Source organism: Henckelia pumila, chromosome 3 (genome assembly GCF_033568475.1).
Source record: "Henckelia pumila isolate YLH828 chromosome 3, ASM3356847v2, whole genome shotgun sequence".
In the NCBI taxonomy this organism is placed as follows: Eukaryota; Viridiplantae; Streptophyta; class Magnoliopsida; order Lamiales; family Gesneriaceae; genus Henckelia; species Henckelia pumila.
The window spans coordinates 61,154,331-61,174,828 of record NC_133122.1 but is presented as its reverse complement, the minus strand read 5'-3'; the positions used below and the strand labels follow the sequence as shown (position 1 = coordinate 61,174,828).

General features: G+C 36.5%; 3 protein-coding genes across 4 annotated transcripts; 2 read left to right on the top strand and 1 right to left on the bottom strand.

Moving 5' to 3' along the window:
• Positions 1–1,163: 1,163 nt before the first annotated feature.
• On the top strand, positions 1,164–6,554 carry LOC140886848 (protein transport protein SEC23 A). 2 transcript variants are annotated; one of them, XM_073293730.1, is made up of 6 exons: positions 1,166–1,383; positions 1,649–2,303; positions 2,643–4,463; positions 5,606–5,722; positions 5,793–5,864; positions 6,007–6,554. In XM_073293730.1, exons 2-6 carry the CDS (start codon positions 1,818–1,820, stop codon positions 6,142–6,144), a joined length of 2,634 nt encoding a protein of 877 aa, XP_073149831.1. In that variant the 5' UTR covers positions 1,166–1,383; positions 1,649–1,817; the 3' UTR covers positions 6,145–6,554. The 2 variants fall into 2 exon arrangements, 1 of the variants encoding a protein (XP_073149831.1); XR_012151712.1 differs by lacking the exon at positions 6,007–6,554 and having other exon boundaries at positions 1,164–1,383; positions 2,643–4,459.
• Positions 6,555–7,883: 1,329 nt separating this feature from the next.
• Positions 7,884–17,026, top strand: LOC140893634 (protein translocase subunit SecA, chloroplastic). The gene is made up of 20 exons (XM_073302719.1): positions 7,884–8,430; positions 8,685–8,757; positions 8,991–9,197; positions 9,770–9,873; positions 9,986–10,165; positions 10,382–10,600; positions 11,887–12,000; positions 12,113–12,226; positions 12,494–12,661; positions 12,754–12,929; positions 13,331–13,397; positions 13,470–13,616; positions 13,750–13,845; positions 14,693–14,761; positions 14,878–14,979; positions 15,056–15,307; positions 15,394–15,461; positions 15,761–15,878; positions 16,045–16,284; positions 16,422–17,026. The coding sequence occupies exons 1-20, from the start codon at positions 8,011–8,013 to the stop codon at positions 16,533–16,535; spliced, it is 3,048 nt and encodes a 1,015-aa protein (XP_073158820.1). The 5' UTR covers positions 7,884–8,010; the 3' UTR covers positions 16,536–17,026.
• On the bottom strand, positions 16,765–19,779 carry LOC140893635 (protein S-acyltransferase 18). The gene is made up of 9 exons (XM_073302720.1): positions 19,650–19,779; positions 19,356–19,469; positions 18,923–19,258; positions 18,773–18,841; positions 18,627–18,698; positions 18,411–18,539; positions 18,253–18,333; positions 17,935–18,111; positions 16,765–17,849 (listed from the first exon to the last, which is right to left on the bottom strand). The coding sequence occupies exons 1-9, from the start codon at positions 19,713–19,715 to the stop codon at positions 17,322–17,324; spliced, it is 1,572 nt and encodes a 523-aa protein (XP_073158821.1). The 5' UTR covers positions 19,716–19,779; the 3' UTR covers positions 16,765–17,321.
• Between the last annotated feature and the right edge of the window lie 719 nt (positions 19,780–20,498).

Here is a 20,498-nt window from a genome sequence, read left to right as displayed (position 1 = left end):
TGCGAGATAAAATTAATTGAAAGATGCAAATACCATGAATCTAAAAAAATACCGAGAGGGAATCATCTCAACTCTTTTCACTACACCATTCGATACAAACACAAAGGAATATGATATGTAGGAAATAAGCAAAACCATTGTACCAATGGAAAGCAAGGCCTTCAAAAAGGTTGCGAAATAAAATTAATTGAAAGATGCAAATATGATAGATATGTTCAAAAGCATGTATTAAATAGATACGAAAGGACGATGCACTTTATATATAGAAAAAAAAAATTTACGCAAAAATGGCTCAAAATATGAAAAAAAATGATAACATTGGATGAGGAAGCAGGAAAAAATGGAAATGTAGAAGAAAATAAAACAACAAACAAATATGTTAACATCGTTATTAATAACAAATTTTTCGTCAAAATTCAATCAGAAATTTATTTATTATGTATTAATTGGATTATACATAAACATATTATTTCATTTTACAATTTTAATTATATATCATTTTTTATTTATTATAATTATATGTAATTTAACAATATTATTGACATCAACAATCTTCATTTAATAACCGATTGAGTAATATTCTTACATAACATCAAATGATCCAATTTTAATTTAAATATGTGAGATCCACATATTTTCATGAACTTTGCATATCCAAAATAATTTTGGGTAATTGGATCTTACATTAGGATACTATCCTTATGTAAAGATGTGAGACTGGTCAACCCAACCCCGCCAAATTACGGTCGTTTGGCGGGCCAAAATAGGGCAACCCAACATCCCGACGAGCTGAAAATCCTCATACCGCAACCAACCCAACCCTAGGTGGATTGCTTGGGTCGGCCAACTGGTTTGTTCACAAAAAATGAAAATAATAATAATTATAATTAAATTTCATAAATATTAATATAGAATATTAATAAAATTTTTAATTATTGATTTCAAACTCATACATTTTATAAAAAAAAACAATAAAAAAAATTCACAACATTCAATAAAGAATGCACATAAATTCTTAATATAATTTTTTTTTTAATTTTTTTTTTTATCCAGGGTCGCCTCGGCTTGTGAGGGACCGATTCGATGAATTTAAACCAAATTGACGTATACAAATATACAATTTTCCCCCAATTAACCCAAATTTCCCACGATGGCGCCGGCGTGGATTGTGTGTCGTATCAACCACCAATCAATAACGCAGCCATTGCCAGCTTGTACGTGAGAGCTCCACGCGCCAACAACCTCCCGTGGCACACACGCGCACAAGAACCCCAGTTGATGCACATGATTTTAGATCCCAGCACCCAACCCGACATAAATGAATTATCTGATCGAATTGTGGCGAGGGGATCTCTTGTTCTTTCAATGTATTCGCGAATCGAGGTATGCCTGTTTCGATTTGAATGTTGAAAATATCTTCCTGTTTCAGCTGCCCCTCCCTGTCTGAATTACCTATCAGTTTCGCTGTTTACTACTCTTACCCAGATTCAACAGCTGATCGCTAGTCGAACAGTTTTCAATCTGGGATTGACCGTGGCAATTCTTGTTTCTTTTTCTTTTTCTTTTTCCTTGGTAGAATATTTAAGTATTGGCTGATGTTAAGATTGTCTGAAGAATCGTTCCTTGTAAAATTTGAATTGTGTTTCAGTGAATCCCTATTGCTGCTGATTTTCCTCGGTGCGGAGGTTGGTTGGGTGAGGTGAATATTCTTAGATGCCAGAAACGAGAAATTGTAAGTTTTGATTGGTTTTGGGGGTGGTGCATGTGCTCGACTTAAAGGCCGCGAGAGATTAGTTTGATTTAGTACCCTTTTTTTGATGGCCAATAAACACCAACCTTCCCCTGTTACCATTTCTACTGACCCGGCCACACCATCTCCCCTCCAAGTTCCTGATACAAGATTTAGTGCCCCCTCCTTTACCTCACCCTCGTCATGGTCTTCACCGCAAGGACCAACGTTTCCTCCTCCTCCTTTGGCACATATAAACCAGGCTCCTTCTCCATCAACAAGGCCTCCTAGATTATTGTCTCCAGCAAATGGAGTTCGAACCGGAAGCCCTCTCCCTCATATGAGCACTCCACCTGGTCCTCCTGTGTTTTCGTCTCCGCTCCAGCCAGCTGCAGTTCCATTTAAAACTTCTCCTGCAACTCCTCAGCCCATTGCTTATTCTTCTGGTTCATCTTTTCCATCTTCTTCCCCTCCTCATTTCTCAAATGGATCAGCTGAGTTGCAGCATCAAATTTCTGATGTCACGGAGGAGCGTGATATGGAGTTTCCAAATGTTCTATTCTCAGCCAACAAGGTATTTTTTGTTTTTGTTCTACCATGCTCGAGAAAGTATTGCTTTCCACTGCGCGTATTGAATTTGTTATTTTGCAGATAAAATTTTTATAAGAAACTATAGTGTTTTATCGTGTATTTGATGAATTCCTATTGAACTGGAGTTTTTGAAACTGTTATAAATCTATTAATAAGGGCAGACCTGTTCTCTGTCGTGTTTCGCCCATACCACTTCACCTTTAGTTATGGAAGAATAATTTGAACGGGACTCTTATTTCAAACTATTGTTATAATATTCAATACTGTGTTATCTGTTTGAATTAATCCGCTTCTTTTCCCCCTTGTCATTTTGATCCTCCAGGTACTCAAGCCGAAGAAGCTAGCCAATGTGCCTAGTTTAGGATTTGGGGCATTAATTTCTCCTGGCAGGGAGGTTTCACCAGGTCCTCAAATAATACAACGCGATCCCCATCGATGCCACAGCTGTGGATCTTATGCAAATATTTACTGCAACATCTTACTTGAATCAGGCCAGTGGCAATGTGTAATTTGCCGGAATCTGAATGGAAGTGAAGGGGAATACATAGCTCAAACCAAAGAAGAACTCCGAAATTTGCCCGAACTATCTTCCCCTCTCGTGGATTACGTGCAGACAGGGAACAAGAGACCTGGTTATATTCCAGTGTCTGAATCTAGAACATCAGCCCCTGTAGTTCTAGTTATAGATGAGTGCTTAGATGAACAACACTTGCAGCATCTTCAGAGCTCTCTGCACGCATTTGTAGATTCCTTGCCACCTACTACAAGACTTGGAATTGTGCTTTATGGCCGCTCAGTTTCAGTGTATGATTTCTCTGAAGAATCCATGGCATCTGCTGATGTACTTCCTGGTGGCAAATCACCTAGTGAGGATGCTTTGAGAGCACTGATATATGGGACTGGAATATACTTATCACCGATTCATGCTTCTCTTCCCATTGCGCATGCCATTTTTTCATCATTGAGGGCATATAACTTGAACTTGCCTGAAGCTTCTAGAGATCGTTGCTTAGGTACTGCAGTGGAGGTTGCCCTGGCTATAATTCAAGGGCCATCAGCTGAAGTGTCAAGAGGTGTTATTAAAAGGCCCGGTGGAAGTAGCAGGATAATTGTGTGTGCTGGTGGACCAAGTACTTATGGCCCTGGTTCAGTTCCTCATTCTCTTGGTCATCCAAACTACGCATATATGGAGAAAGTAGCATTGAAGTGGATGGAGAATCTAGGTTCTGAAGCTTATCGTCGCAATACCGTGGTTGACATTCTATGTGCTGGAACATGTCCGGTACGAGTTCCTGTTTTTCTACCTCTCGCAAAATCTTCTGGAGGCATTCTGATTCTCCATGATGACTTTGGAGAGGCATTTGGTGTGAATTTGCAGAGGGCAGCTATTCGGGCTGCTGGTTCTCATGGATTATTAGAGATTCGTTGTTCGGATGATATTTTTGTCAGTCAAGTGGTAGGCCCTGGCAAGGAGGCACACAATGATAACCATGAATCATTTAAGAATGACAGTAGTCTTGCTATAAAAATGCTGAGTGTTGAAGACACACAAACTTTTGCAGTATACATGGAGACTGGCAGAGATATAAAGAGTGATTTTGTCTATTTCCAGTTTATGATTCAGTATTCAAATGTTTATCAAGCTGAGATCTCCAGAGTGATTACGATTAGGCTCCCTGCCGTGGATAGTGTTTCAGCATATCTAGATAGTGTTCAAGATGAAGTGGCTGCTGTTCTTACCGGAAAAAGAACTCTCTTGCTAGCGAAAAACTTAAACGATGCTCTTGGTATGCGAGTAACACTTGACGAGAGAATTAAAGACGTTGCAAGTAAATTTGGTTCCCAAGTGCCAAAGTCAAAATTTCATCGATACCCCAAAGAAATCGCATTATTACCAGAACACTTGTTCCATCTTAGGAGAGGTCCTCTACTCGGAAGTATACTTGGTCACGAAGATGAGTGGTCTGTTTACCGATATTTGTTCCTCAATGCATCTTTTGATCTATCACTTCGCATGTTGGCACCTCGATGCCTTATGCATCGGGACGGTGGAACCTTTGAGGAGTTACCAGCTTACGATCTTGCTATGCAGTCTGATTCTGCAGTCGTTCTTGATCATGGGACAGATATTTTCATTTGGTTGGTACGCATATCTGTCTACCTTTTCTTTACTAAATTACTTTTGGTGTATCAAACCTTCAATTGAATTCAATATCCAGTGGATGTTCTTGGTTTGCAATACTCCAGGGAATTTTGTCACATTTCGTCAGTTCTTCAGTCACTCGTATATATATATATATATCTTTTATTTTTACAGTCTTCGGTAGTTGCGTCATATGTTCTTTGATTCCGACTTCTAAAACTCTTATGCTTTTGAGTAAGTAATATATCCGAAATTACAGTTCTGACTTTGCATGTTTTGACGGATGTTAAGAATAGACTTAATTGGAGGAACAAAAACAATATTCCTACTTTTCTTAAACCTCACCTACATTTGCTGCTCTCATGACGATGTCTCGAATAAGTTTATATATCTTATATCTGATTTCTTTCCTTCATGACATGAATGTTTCTGATGTTGTTTTTGCCATTGTGAACGGATAAACTAACTTTTTTCTTGTTATCAACATGAGATCAAGCTCTTTGCATCGGATGGACTTGTTAGCCTCATAGTGAAATTGTACATACTGTCTAATAATTGCATTACCTGAACATAGTTGAATACAGACAAATCAACCTCTGTCTGGCTCATAAATATTTTTTCCTTCACTGGAATTTTTTCCGTGATAGTAAATTGATGAACCGTTCACGGTTCTCCGTTCTTGAACCTTTTCAAGTTTCAACATTCTGACAGTAATTTTATGTTGTAGACTTGTAACAACAGTGAGAATTTTGGTTAGATTAGGCATGGAGGCTGTTTCTGTATTTTGAACATCAAACATACACAAGTGTATTAAATATTGAATTTTCATTGGTGATACTGTGCAAGATTTTGCTTAATTTATGTGGCAGCTAGATCAGAACTGGTGTGCCATATAAATGTGTTCAATATGACTTCAGGGAAACAGCATTTGATTTCAATAATTAGTTACAGCTACTAGCAAATTCGAACCCTTTGTTCTTGTCTACCAATTGGGAGAGAGGAGGGATCAAGGAGAGTTAATACAATATCGGTCCTTCATTTTTTTTTCATTCCCATGGAAATCAATATGGGTGCTTTATCTTATTTATTTTATTTTTAGCATATTTTTTCATAGACCTTTCTCATCATTAGGTAATATGCAGGGTGCTGAGCTAGCTGCACAGGAAGGAAAAAGTGCAGCAGCTTTGGCGGCATGTAGGACATTGGCTGAAGAGCTTACTGAGATGAGGTTTCCTGCTCCAAGGATTCTTGCATTCAAGGTAGAAATAATACCCTTTTTTGAAAAATGACAATGATAAATTTGCGCTGAATACTTATGTTAAACAACAGGAAGGGAGCTCCCAGGCTCGATACTTCGTCTCTCGGCTGATACCAGCCCACAAAGACCCACCTTACGAACAGGTTGGTGATGTCAATTTGGTCTTGAATATCTGCCACTTGATGTATGCTCTGTAGTTATAGTCCATCCAATAGTGGTAACTTTATCATTGCTGCCCGCCACATTGTGAGTAACTTGCCTGCTCTAATTCATTTGTGGATACAGGAAGCAAGATTTCCTCAGCTTCGCACTTTGACTGCGGAACAGCGGACAAAGCTGAAAAGTAGTTTTATTCACTTTGATGATCCAAGCTTCTGCGAGTGGATGCGGAATCTTAAAGTATTGCCACCAGAACCAAGCTGAGAAACTAGTCGCGTAGGAGAGTCATCATCATATCATACTTTTCGAGTCTCCATGTTCTGTCTTGGCCTTCGCTGTGTCATTTCATCAGTTCCTTTGCATGATGACAGATGCTCATTCTTAGTAGACTTTGATGTTTTTTTCACTCTTTATGACGAACACAAATGGAAGCTGCTCTTCTTGTATATATATTTTCCGATATCGACCGCCGGATGACACAACAACTATGGATCCCGGATTCTATTATAACGACTCTCAGTGGCACTTTCTAATTTTGGGGTACTTTCATTGAATATTGTATTTTTTTTTCCAAAATATAACAAGATTTGGATCCTCTGCATTGTGCACTGGAGATGATTTTTTTTTTTCCTGTCACCTATTGAATATCATCTTGTTGGGACCATAATTTTCAATCTCTTGTTATTTTGTTTTTGGTTTGTTTCAAAGGATTGCCATGGTGAGTTGTGGTTATTTCTGGCTATGTTTTAGACTCATTAATATTTTTATTGCCATATTAAAAATCATGTTTACAAAAATTAATAGGTTAATTATATATGTCGAAGGTAGTGTTTGGAAGAATTTTTAAAAAGAAATCTCAGTTTTTTTTTTTAACACAATTTCATAAAATTTTAAAATTTTGTTAATTTTATAAAATTTCAAAATTCTATCAAGAAAAAACTGAGAAATTTTTTTAGAAGTTCTTTCAAATTCTTTCTAAAGACTTCCGATATTGTTTTTACAAAAATATCTTATTATCATAAAGCTCAAATTGTAATAATTGAAGATATAATTATCTTAAAATTTCTAAATGAAGTCAATATAGGTATTAAATATATATAGGTATTAAAATGAAAGAAAAGTAGATAATATAGAAAAGAGTAGGAAATGTCAAATGCGTAGTGTAAAATTCTTTTGTAAAATATGGATGAATTATAAAATTTTGCTCCCAAAAAAATTTGTCTTCATCTTATCCAATCCAATCCAATCTATACAAATGTACCTGAGAAAATAAATGTTTTTTTTTTCCGGATGAGAGAGGTGACATCAGTAAATTATTTAGAAAAATAAATATTATATATTTAGGTTGAAACGAGTGCTAAAATAAATAATATTGAGATAAGTAATATATTTTAATAAAAATAAATAAAAAATGATAGTTAATATAGTATTAGATTTGATTGATAGATTATATTATGTTTGATTTGATTGATTAAATTTTATATAAAAATAATAAATTATTATTTTGACTTTTTAACAATTAATAAAATATGAATATTATTATTTATGAAGGATAATGTAGTAATTTAAATTTAATGATTTGATTGATGTAGGATAAATAATTAATAATATGATTGATGTAAGGTAAATAACTAATAGAAATATAAATAATTAATATGACAAAAAAAACGTAAAATGAAATAAGTTAAATTATACATAAATTAATAATATAACAAATCAAACAATACCTAAAAAAAAAAAAACTAAGGAAGAAGGTTCCTACCACTGATCCCTACATCCAATAACATAAATCATTTGCATTTGACTCGCGTGAAATGGAGTTTCGATCAATCATTTTAAAAATAAATAATTTTCTCAACAATGGAGCTAGGGAGAGATTAGAGTTTGTATCATAAATGACTTTAAATTTAAAAAAAATTAGCATGTGATTAACGAGTCTAATGACCAATCAGCCCGTGAATATGGTTATTAGTTTATTAATAGCATTTCCATATAATAAGGTAACGTGTCTTATCAGTTATCCCGCAGCCACTGCCACGCCAACGATTCCTCGATTCTCAGCCTCTCACGCATTTGCTCATCGGAATCCACCAGCCAATTCTGGGACTGGGCGGGAAGCAAGTACAAGGGATGGCAATCGCACGGCCAGTTGAATCGCCGGTGGTGGCAGCCGGACATCGCTTCTTGGTCACCTTCACTGGTCTTTCTTCCAACTCCACGCTCTGCAAGAGGAGCAGTTGGCTTGGAAACAACCCAATCACATTGACGGGAGGAGGTGGAGGAAGAAGAGCTGTAGTAAGAGAAAGAAGAAGTCCATGTCCCAGGCGGGGCCCCGTCACGACGGCGGCATTGGGTGGCCTGTTGGGCGGGATTTTCGGGACTGGCACAGACACCGGCGAGGCCACCCGGCAGCAGTACGCGAGCACTGTGGCACTTATCAATGAGATGGAGGCCCAAATTTCGTCTCTTTCTGATTCTCAATTGAGGGAGAGGACCTCCGTCTTGCAACTACGAGCACGCCGCGGTGATTCTTTGGACTCCCTCTTACCTGTACGTACAATAATTGATCATCCTTAGCATGCTCGTTTTGTCAAAGAAGAATAGAAGCTGGTTTTGATTGAACAACCCCGCACCTCATTCCTTACTCACCCATAAATATGATGCTTCGCTTATTCTTTTACTGTTTCCTCATCTTGAGTGCAGTTAGTTCTTCTGGAAAATGAGAATTCTTATGGTATTATCAGTCGTTGTTTAGTGGCCACGCTAGTTGTTCTTTTGGGATTCAATAGTTTGTATTCCTGCAGGAAGCATTTTCAGTAGTGAGAGAGGCTTCCAAAAGGGTTCTAGGCCTCCGTCCCTTCGACGTACAGCTGATAGGTTGGTTCTTTAATTTGAATCTTATTCGTGAATGAATTCCTTTTCTTGTTGATGGAAGAAATCCAAATTTGTAATTACAGCTTTATCCCTCACACATCAGCCGTCTTGCTTTGAATGAATGTTGGAAGGAGGGATAAGGAGTCCTGGGAATTTGGATTTTTTCACTTTTCTGCAACACAGGTTTTCAATTCGCTTTACCTATGGAATCTTCTGTTTATTCTTATGTTGCACAGGTGGAATGGTTCTTCACAAAGGAGAAATAGCTGAAATGAAAACAGGAGAAGGAAAGACACTTGTTGCTATATTGCCTGCCTTTTTAAATGCATTGGCTGGGAAAGGCGTACACGTCGTTACCGTCAATGACTATTTAGCTCGACGAGATTGTGAATGGGTTGGTCAAGTTCCACGCTTTCTTGGATTGAAGATTGGCCTAATCCAACGTACGTTTTACTCTAAACTTGCTATCCTCACTTGTTGGGAGTCTCTTTCATTCAAATTCAAGCCTGTGTCCATAGTTCCAGGACATCAATGAACATTCTTCTCAAAGTACCATCATTTAGTTTTCTTTTGAATTTAAAAGTCTAAACTTTTGTTTGCTCCTGTTGTAGGTGGCAAAAAACTACATATATTCTTTTAACATTCCTTAACTTGACATTCTCTTTCTATTACTAAAACTACTCGTTCTTTCAACATTCCTTAACCGGAGATTCTACATCTCCTTCCTTTTCTCGTCTTATGTGGGCATATATTGGTCAGATGTGCTAACGAGCTGACTTACCTGGAAAAATGACATAGCATTAATTATTCTCTCTTGTTTTTTCACATCCTTTTAAAGTTGCTCGATTTTTCTTTATGTTCCGTTCCTCTAATTCACTATAATGTTGTGCTGATATCTTTTAAATTTCAAAATTTTTTGAGTGTTTATTGGATCTGATTTATATGTGTTGATCTGCAGTATGGTTCTTAAGAAGAATGAAACTTCTATTTTCTGACATCATTTAATTTTTGGCAGAAAATATGACCAGCGAACAGAGGAGGGAAAACTACTTATGTGACATCACATATGTTACGAATAGTGAGCTGGGATTTGATTTCTTGAGAGATAACCTTGCCTCGGAATGTGATAGTTTTCTTTTTAAGTTTCTATGTCATTTCCAGTGCTTTTATATCTCGAACAGTCGAACTTGATGTATGTTTTTTCTGAAATGACCCCCTTTTGATCATACAGAGTGTTGATGAACTTGTCTTGAGAGGTTTCAATTACTGTGTCATTGACGAGGTAGATTCTATCCTCATTGATGAAGCAAGGACTCCTCTTATCATATCTGGATCTGCTGAAAAACCCAGTGACCGTTACTATAAATCTGCTAAAATAGCCACCGTATTTGAGCGAGATATTCATTACACTGTAAGGTCTTAGGTTCTTTCTCCTTGTAATTAGGATATTCTTACTCAAAAGATGATGAAATAAACTTTTTTGTTGCATTGAGTGTGCAACTCCCTTCCCAAATCCTTAAATTTAAGTTTAGTTAAGTTGACCATACTTTGGACAGTGCGCTGTTTATTCCGAAAGGCAACATAACATCTTTTTTCTTTTTCGCTAAATTATTGTGGCTTGGTGCAGGTTGATGAGAAACAAAAAAATGTTTTACTTACAGAACAAGGTTATGCAGATGCAGAAGAAATTCTGGATGTAAAAGATTTATATGATCCAAGAGAGCAGTGGGCATCATACATATTGAATGCAATCAAAGCCAAGGAACTTTTTCTTAGAGACGTGAACTATATAATCAGAGGGAAGGAAGTTCTTATAGTGGATGAGTTTACTGGTCGAGTAATGCAGGTATACTTATTATTATATCAAGTGCTCGGAGGACCAAGTGAAAGAAGAAACATGAGTGTATTTTCATTTATCACACAATGATTATTCCCCTCTAATACCGTCTCTCTCTCTCTCTCTCTCTCTCTCTTTATGATTTCATTTTTAGTGGCTTGCTTATGCTTATTATATTAGATTTGGGCCTGTATGACAAATGTGCAACCACATTAAAATCTTCAAGTTTGATAATTCATTGTTATACGTGAAACTTGGTGGCTCCCTATGAATAGGGTTTTTCCATCCCCTCTTTAGTTTCAATATGAGGATCTCTTATTAGTTGATACTATTTCCTTTTCTCTGTCCAGAGGTACATGCATCACACATGTTTCACGTTTTATTTGATACAAAGTTAAAAAAAATAACATTAAAGGGATCATGTTCATTTTTGTGTATATATCATTTTGTTAACCATTTTCTTTTAGTAAATGATCCAAGAGGCGGAGTCAAATCATGTATACTTCTCTTGTATCACCATACATGCTTCTTCATGAGTAATAGTGAACATTTGTAAACTTATTTGTTTGTTTTGATTCTCGATGGTACTGTACAAGAATACGACAATAAGAATAAAATATTGAAAAGTATAGTAAAAGATTATTGTTAGGAAAGTCAATCAAGTCCAAGTTTCCAACATCTCTCATGGAAATTTATATGGGAATTTCTGCGACTACTCATTTGCTTTGAATAAGCTATTAAAATGGTCATCAAATAAATCCTCAAACCTAAATGTACAAATCAAAGATATTTTCAACATTAATCATGGAACAATGCTCTGAACCAATATTATAAGTTCAAAAAGTACAATATTTGGAATAATTTGTAAAATTGCTAAGTTTTTAACTTCTTGGTTACTACAATGATTTTAATGCTAAATTGTTTTACTTGTTAGTGTAAAATTGTGAAACTTTTAAACCTCTTTTATAAGTACAATATTTGGAATAATTTGTAAAGTTGCTAAGTTTTTAACTTCTTGGTTACTACAATAATTTTAATGCTAAATTGTTTTACTTGTTAGTGTAAATTTTTTTGAAACTTTTTAACCTCTTATTCATGACTCGTATCTACAGCCATTAGTTTACCCAAGTAAAATTGGCGATCTTGAAACTCTTATTTAACTTTTAATATATTGATATAATTGTTTTGTTTTTTTTCAATATTGTAGAAAGATAATTAGTCTTTTCACAATCTGAAGAAACAATTTTAAGATTCTTCTCATACATCAACATGAATTAGTTTTAAATTTCTGATAGGGGAGACGCTGGAGTGATGGACTTCATCAAGCAGTTGAAGCAAAAGAAGGACTGCCTATACAAAACGAAACAGTGACCTTGGCTTCTATCAGCTACCAAAACTTCTTTCTACAGGTTAGTGAATCCTCTTGAAAAACAGATGTGCATTATGATCTATCAGTCAATTGTGGGGTTACTCTTTTCCATGCTGGAAGATTTTGATATTTGATTTCAACGATTGATTTAGTTTCCAAAACTTTGTGGGATGACTGGCACGGCTGCCACTGAAAGCGCAGAGTTTGAGAGCATATACAAGCTCAAAGTGACAATTGTTCCTACAAACAAACCCATGATCAGAAAGGTCCTTTTCTTAAATCTTGCCATCCCCTTGGAATAATGATCCTTCTAAGTTTACTTTATTTAAAAAGCTTGAACACGTATTGAGTGGCAAACAAGTGAAAATGTTGGTGCATATCTCTACAACAAGAATTTCTGGATGATATAATGGAATTTATGATAGTTGAACTTTGCTGAAGGTTCACTGTTCTTATTATTATATTTAGGTTAGTCTTATGTCTTAGAACTCCCTCTAACTTTTACTCTTTCCCCATGCCTTCGTACCTCAAAGGATGAGTCAGACGTAGTGTTTAGGGCAACTACAGGAAAGTGGCAGGCAGTCATAGTAGAGATATCTCGGATGAACAAAGCAGGTAGGCCCGTGCTTGTTGGAACAACTAGTGTTGAGCAAAGTGATGCCTTATCTGCACAACTTCGTGAATCTGGAATCCCCCACGAGGTGACTATTTAATATGGCGTGTTCTTCTAATCTTTACCTGTTAATTTTATTTCTCTCGGGAAACTTTCTGAAGTTGGTGTATGTCTTTAAAGGTTCTGAATGCAAAACCTGAAAACGTGGAAAGAGAAGCGGAAATTGTCGCTCAGAGTGGTAGACTAGGCGCAGTTACAATCGCAACAAATATGGCTGGTCGTGGGACTGACATAATCCTTGGTGGTAATGCAGAATTTATGGCAAGGTTGAAGTTACGTGAGATGCTGATGCCAAGGTATCTTTGCAGTCTCAACCTTATGCAGTACTCAGGTTCGAAAAATTAGTCTGAGGTGTTTTGCATCAGTGTGCCTTTTGGGAGTTTTATTGCTATAACACTGTCTCGTCTGAGGTGATTTGCAAGTATACCATGTTTGGGGATTGACAAAGCCTTATCATGGTCAAAGAAATAATCAGAACCCTCAAATCGTGCCATATAAGGCATTTTAGAAATAATTTTAGGATTGGTTGAAATTAATATATCCAAAATTAATTTTGGAACATCGTGTCATATCTGAAACAAAATCTTTTAATGCATCCACATTGAGAGGTGTAATCTTGATGTCAGGAGAAGGAAATTTTAAGCATCTTTAAGATGTTGACTCATCTTTTTGTATGTACGTTTTCATAATCGAACAGAGTTGTAAAGCCTGCTGAAGGAGGTTTTGTGTCAGTTAAGAAACCTTCTCTGAAGAAAACATGGAAGGTTGGTGTTTGCTTGATTTCTTTTCACCTAGCCTTTTTTCTCTTATGCATCATCAAAACCTTGATGCCCCAGGTGAATGAGAGTCTATTTCCATGCACGCTATCCAAAGAGAGCTCTAAACTGGCCGAGGAGGCTGTACAGTTGGCAGTCACAAAATGGGGTCAGAGGTCATTGACCGAGCTCGAAGCTGAAGAGCGATTGTCATATTCTTGTGAAAAGGTGATTATTTTTAGTTTGCTAAGCTCCTCTCCCCTGAAAATTAAATTTTAAAGCTGGAGGTTAGATTGGGCTTGAGCATATTATGAAATACACACTTCGAAACTAATAATAATTCTAATGCTTGAATGTCTAGGGTCCTGTTCAGGATGAAGTCATTTCAAAGCTCCGCATTGCTTTTCTTGACATTGTTCGGGAGTACAAGGTTTACACCGAAGAAGAGAGGGAGAAGGTAATGGTTCTCAGTATATTCATTTCTTATGTAAAGTGAAGGCCATTATTCTTAATAGATCCTCTAAAGGGTGAAGAATCAGAACAGAAACAGAAACAGAAGTTCAGAATATATATTCCTACCACTAGTTCACAATTATCAGTGCAGTAGTTTTTCAGAAGTTCAGTCATTTAACATCAATATAAACTTGCTGGAACAGAAACTTATTCATGATATTTGCTGAAAACCGAAATCCCACTTACAAGAAGTCTACGTGAAGTAGCAGAGACGTTTTTACTTTTTATATGATGGGATTTTGTTATTTTTCTGAAAATTTAGGTAAAAAGTTACAAAAACCACTTTTCAAAATAATTTCTTATTGCTTTTATATGTCTTGAATGGTGATTTCACGTTTAATAATCTTAAAAGCATGCTTCCGATATTTTTGTGTATATTTGATTTATTTGACTATTTTTGTGCTCATGCAACCCAAGAGAACACCATCTGGATCCAACAACTAAGATGGGGATATTCAATCTGCCTGATCGAATTTGTAATTAATATGCATAAATGATGGACATCAGCATGAGAAACCGTTAACAAAATGGAGTACAAGATTCAGCCAATTAAAATAAAAAAAATAAAAAAAATGCATAACATGATGAATGATATGACTTCATTCACTTAAAACCTATATTTTCAAACTACAAGCTGCTTTCCACTCTACTGTATGCTTAGCGTAAGCAAATGCTTAAGTTTCTCAGCTGGTAACCATGAATCATGAACAGAAATAACCTTTACAATCCTGGGAAAACTTTATTTTCCCTCCAACCATGTTGTAATGGAATTTTCCTGTTCTGGTGATCAGGTTGTGTCAGCGGGTGGACTTCATGTTGTGGGTACAGAGCGCCATGAGTCACGCCGAATCGACAATCAGGTGTGGCTCTTTCATTATGATTTCAGTCATGGTGACAAATTGCCACAAACTTTTGTGCTAATTTTAACTTATTTGTCTAATTTGGCTTCTACTTTATCTTGTTATTTGTTGTGCAGCTGCGTGGCCGTAGTGGCCGACAAGGAGACCCTGGAAGTTCCCGGTTTTTTCTTAGTCTTGAAGACAACATCTTTCGCATATTTGGTGGAGATAGAATTCAGGTTCTTTTGTCTTCAAGATTTATCACCATTGACCCGGATACTGTTGTGAAGAGTTTGACACTATTCTAATATATAGGGTTTGATGAGAGCTTTTAGAGTTGAAGATTTACCAATTGAATCCAAGATGCTGACAAAAGCACTGGATGAAGCTCAGAGAAAAGTGGAAAATTACTTTTTTGACATTAGAAAACAATTGTTTGAATATGACGAGGTTTTGAACAGTCAAAGAGATCGGGTATACACTGAGAGAAGAAGAGCCTTAGAGTCTGATGATCTCCAATTTCTCCTTGTTGAATATGCTGAACTAACGATGGACGATATACTGGAGGTGATTAACTGTTTAACTTTGATTTGACTTTTGCCTTCTATAAAATTCAACCAGCGGCTGTAACTTTTATGTTAATAATTTCCTAGGCAAATATTGATTCTGATGCTCCAAGAGAGACCTGGAATTTTGAGAAGCTTACTGCGAAACTTCAACAGTAAGAAGCTTCATACTACAGATATGCGAGAGTATTTCTAATTTGTACGCATAACTTTGAAATTTTAATCTCACCCACTTGCTCTGACAAGAGTAATTCTTTACCTATTTTCCTGATCAGTTACTGCCTGTCGTAGCCTGGTTTCATATTTGTTGAGCTAATACTTTATTATAAAAATAAATTCACAAGGTATTAATCACCAAGGGAAAACTTTTTCGATATTGCTTGTGGTTTGTTTCTTTGTTCAGGAATATTTAGCAGAACTATTGTTACTTGACTTGTTTGTATTTCATTTGTAGATATTGCTATCTTTTGAATGATTTGACCCCTGATTTACTCGGATCTAAATGCTCTAATTATGATGAATTAAAAGAATATCTTCACATTCGTGGACGTGAAGCATACATGCAGAAACGGGTAAGTAATTTGCACTTTCACTTTGTGTGAGTTTGTTTGTTTGTTTTTTTTGGTTTTTTTTTTTTTGCATTTATGCACACCAGGTTGAATAGGTGTACTGGCCAAATATAAACATATGTTATTGAATTATTGGTTATGGATCATTATTTCTTTCTATATATGCCAGGAAATAGTGGAGAATGAAGCTCCTGGTTTGATGAAAGAAGCAGAAAAGTTCCTTATATTGTCCAACATAGATCGCTTATGGAAGGAGCATTTGCAAGCACTCAAATTTGTTCAGCAGGCTGTAGGTTTGCGGGGATATGCGCAGAGAGATCCACTTATTGAGTACAAACTTGAGGGCTACAATCTTTTCATAGAGATGATGGCACGTATAAGAAGAAATGTTATATATGCTATTTACCAGGTATAGAGTTGTACTCTACTTTGTTTAATCTTCATATTTTTTTTTTGCGTGAGATTGTGATTCAATCTCCCATCGACTTGAATTTCAATCTCTATTTCTGCACTTGCTGAAACGATGTTGTCACGTGTTTTCCCCAGTTCCAGCCAGTCTTGGTGAAGCAGAAAGACGAACAACGTTTGGAAGGTGTTAAATCTGATTCTAATGATCGTGATGATGCAAATCCAGTCGTCACTTCCATGCCCTCTTCATGATATTTGGGTCAAGTCGGGGCAATCGAATTAATACCACATCTGTGGACCAATGAATGGGAGTAGCCCTTCTTCTGGAAGGGTAAGCTGTACCATTTGGTGGTAAGGTGGTCAATTGTGGATTGTGACAGGAGCTGTATCAATGCGGTAAATGGGATTTAAAAATCAATGAAAGGAAACACCATATCTTCTGCTTTAGTTGTTGTCCAGGCGGCAGATTTGTTGTCTTGAGGGACTCGACTGGGGAGGCAAGTGAGGTCAAGACCACCTGTCTTTAGGAAAAGAATTGTTTTTACTCTGGGCCTCTGGCTTCAACATGAACCTGAATGCCTCCTGTATACCCTCGTATTATTTCATTATGCTAAAGATAATCTGAGATACTAAATTGTTTTTAAACTTTATAAGAATGTTTCATTCGTCTTTTTGTCTGTAATAGGAGGTTGAATGTCACTTGGAACATAAATGTTAAAACTGCTGTAGACTTGGTTATATCAGTTCTCAGGATAAATTGTCAGAATATGCTCGGATACTTTTGTTTAAAAATCTATTAATTTCTTTGCCCAAAAAAATGAATAAATAAATTTCTGAGTGTTCTCTTCACTTGTAGCATGCACAAGAAGGCGTTCTTCTAAAACGCCTGATATACATGCATATATATCAAAGACATAATTTAAAGTGATTTCATCAGTATCTTCCACATAAAATAGAATAAGGAGCAAGAATAAAAACTAGATTTTCTCCGAGGCTGAGAGTAAAAATTATGTTCGTAAGTAATGTTTGCTTCCCCTGTCATCTGGGAGAAGCCTCGCTACCATCACTCCTTAAAACTGAGCATAAGACCTGCCTGGATATGTAGTTCTCCATTTCTCTGGAGACTTGAGTCAACTTCAGATCAAAACCGCCTCTATAATTGTGCTTTGGTGATGGTCCGCCAGCACCACCAGAACCTGGCTGCTGTGTTGGGGAGCATGAAAGTCGTTTTCTTGGACTTGAAAACTGTCTGGGTGAATTTAAAAACCTTCCTTTTGAAACGAGAGGCAGAGGCATCAGGCTTAACAATCCAGCATCTTTAGTATCTGCTTTCACAAGTGGTCCACTTTTTGTTTCTAGAGGCAAAGGCTTCAGTGAATCACTTTCAAACATCTGCTTGTGTTTCACTTGTCTTTCCCTTGCCTTGTCTGCTGCATGTATAGCTTTATCTCGACTCAGTTTTATTAGTTTCCATGGGTCAATGCTTGCATGGAAACCTTTCTTTTTGTTCAAGATGGACAATGATTCTGGTTCATCCTCAACCTTTATGGACAATTTTTGTGGGTTCTGGAAATCATGCCAAAAGCATATATTCCATCTTATTAAATCCATTATGTGATGGCAAAAGATGAATACTACCTACTAAATGTACCTGGTTTATCCTTCCGCCTTTGCATATAATTCGTGATAGAAATGAAGGCTTCTCAGGTGAATCGTAGTCAATACTCTCATCGGAAGAAAAGTCTGAATCTGAATCTTCAAACGACTCAAGTTCTACTAATTGGTTCTCTTCTTTCATTGCCAGAATGTATTCGTAAGTTGATATTCCCTGTCAAGAATGGCGCCATTAATCTTGAATTATCATCTATCCAATTACTTTATCATGGAACAGTATTAAAATAAAGGAATATGACCAAATCTGTTACAAGTTTTCTTTTTAGTTGTACAAGGATGCATATTGCTGCTGTACCTTTCTGATTAGAACCAGATGGAAGAAAAAGAGTTGTCCCAACGCAATCGTGCTATAAGCCGTTACCAGAACCAATAAAATCTGTAATTCAACAACTGAGAGAGTTAAAAACTTGAGGAGGTGTGAGATGTCAAAAAGTAATACTATGAGAAAATTACTGAAGCTGCAGCAAGAACTCCTCTAGGGAAGTTCTCATAGTGTCTTCTCTTTAACTCTTGTTCCATCCCTTTGCTATCAGAAAAGCACCTGACAAACACCGCAATCGCAGTTCCCCCTTCTACGGTAAGCTGCAGCAGCATAACTAGCACATCATCTCAAGAATATTAATGGATCGAGTGAAATGATTAGCTCTTGATCAGGAAAGTTAAACTAACCATTATCAAGACAAAGATCATCAAAAGAATGAAGGTCGAGTAATTCTTTTTCCCAACACAATTGTTCAGCCACTGAAACAGCCCAAATGAGAAAATTGCTAATGTATCAATAATGGGGTAAAGAAAGTAAGGTAACTGTCTGATACCCTGCAGTGGTGATCGAATCCTTCGACACACCGGTTGCAAGTTCTGCAATGTTTGCTGTACTTGTTAACCTGCTCGAGAGAAATGGGAACAATGACCGAGCATTAGTTTGAAGTTTTTTCAACATCTTGCAAAAACTTAACTTATATCACCTCGAAATCACAGAGGGAGCAAAATGAGATATCTTCGTCTTTGGGATTGGGTGGAAAAGAATCATCCTTGAGAACAAGGGGAAATGGGATTAGAGGTTCCAATTGGATGCTAGCTTTGCAAGGATCCACATACTTCCTTCTAATGCAAGTCTTCATGATCTTGCGCTCCATTCTTCTGAAGAATCTCACGCAAATCTTTCTGAAGACATACCCATAATTCAGCTCTTGGAACCCAGAAAAATTGCCCTTTCTTTTCTTCTTTCTGAATTTAAATCTGCTCTTGTCGCTAGGATCAATGGCCGCACACCTCAGAAACAGAAGAGCAACAGAAACTACCTGCACATATATTATATGCAAGAAAAGAGCATATCACCATACTATATCAAACACTGTCCTTCAATCCTCGGACAAGCGGAAAGAATATCTGATTTACCGCCACGGAGAAAATAGTTATAACGGTGATCTCCGCAATTCTGCTGCTCAGGAAAAGGCCCAGAAAGCAGTAAAAAGCTGCGACTAGGAAACAGAAAACCGCCATTCCCACGAGCTGGAATACATTTCAAGAATCAAAACCCAGCTCAAGAAAAACCAGAAATGTCACACGCATCTCAAAAACCGGAACAAAAAAAGAGTTCGGTAGCTAAAACTAACTGATAATGATGAATTGAGGAGATGCGATCTATGCCAAATAGCTAAAAATTAGAAGTAGAATCATTAGTTGCAGAACCTGTAAAGGGTGGAGTGGGCGTTGCCAGCCATGGCGTCTGGGTGCATCGGAGGAGACGAGTGACATGGAGATGGACTGCTGGTGCAGCTGAAATCTTGATTCTGCTTATTTAGTTTCAGCCCAACGGTCGAATGTTCATTTGAATTTCAAAACCACAACTTCACAAGTGCATTATATCCTATAATTTTTTTTTTTTAACATTTTATTTTATTTTGTTTTGTTGTCTCGATAAGTCAAAATAAACATGCATATTAGTTTGTAGGATTTAATTATACGATGTTATTAGGCAAAAGGGTTAATGAAGTTATCCCTCTTCATACAATGTTGATACAAATTGTTTAGTTTCCTATTTGTTGGGATTCTCGTTTATTTTTTACCATTTTAAGTTGGATTTTAACCATTATTAAATGTATCAGAATCCCCCACTCAGATATTTTCATCAAATTCAAATCCACTTTAAAATGCAATCCTCGTTAGTGCAAATATTTAGCAGAATGCAAAATTTGTTTTTAAGCTATCATATTAAACGTCTTGTCTATGCTATCCCATTCGGGTAGTGCCTGATTGAGGATCCAACAGCCCAAATTTTTTTGTATTTGAGATGTTCACGCGAACATCTCAAATGCAAAAAAAAAAAAAAAAAAAAAAAGCCGTTGAATGCAGCACATGAGCCCATATTAAAGTCAAACCATTATTATTTATTAATATCGACGAGAAACAATATTTTTTTGATGTTAAGTATTTTTTTTTGACGATGTAAGTATTTGAACATAAACCATAATTGAATATAAGATCTTAAGTCATCCAAGAACAATAATGAAGTTTAAAATTTTATAAAAGATCCTATAA

Excerpts from the sequence above, each read along its gene's own strand:
- LOC140886848 (XM_073293730.1), top strand. The coding sequence starts at position 1,818 with ATGGCCAATAAACACCAACCTTCCCCTGTTACCATTTCTACTGACCCG. Across the intron at positions 4,464-5,605 it reads CAGATATTTTCATTTGGTTG|GGTGCTGAGCTAGCTGCACA; the intron begins GTACGCATATCT and ends GGTAATATGCAG. Across the intron at positions 5,723-5,792 it reads CAAGGATTCTTGCATTCAAG|GAAGGGAGCTCCCAGGCTCG; the intron begins GTAGAAATAATA and ends GTTAAACAACAG.
- LOC140893634 (XM_073302719.1), top strand. The coding sequence starts at position 8,011 with ATGGCAATCGCACGGCCAGTTGAATCGCCGGTGGTGGCAGCCGGACAT. Across the intron at positions 13,846-14,692 it reads CCGAAGAAGAGAGGGAGAAG|GTTGTGTCAGCGGGTGGACT; the intron begins GTAATGGTTCTC and ends TCTGGTGATCAG. Across the intron at positions 16,285-16,421 it reads TTATATATGCTATTTACCAG|TTCCAGCCAGTCTTGGTGAA; the intron begins GTATAGAGTTGT and ends TGTTTTCCCCAG.
- LOC140893635 (XM_073302720.1), bottom strand. The coding sequence starts at position 19,715 with ATGTCACTCGTCTCCTCCGATGCACCCAGACGCCATGGCTGGCAACGC. Across the intron at positions 18,699-18,772 it reads GATTCGATCACCACTGCAGG|TGGCTGAACAATTGTGTTGG; the intron begins GTATCAGACAGT and ends GGGCTGTTTCAG. Across the intron at positions 18,334-18,410 it reads GAGTTCTTGCTGCAGCTTCA|ATTTTATTGGTTCTGGTAAC; the intron begins GTAATTTTCTCA and ends GTTGAATTACAG.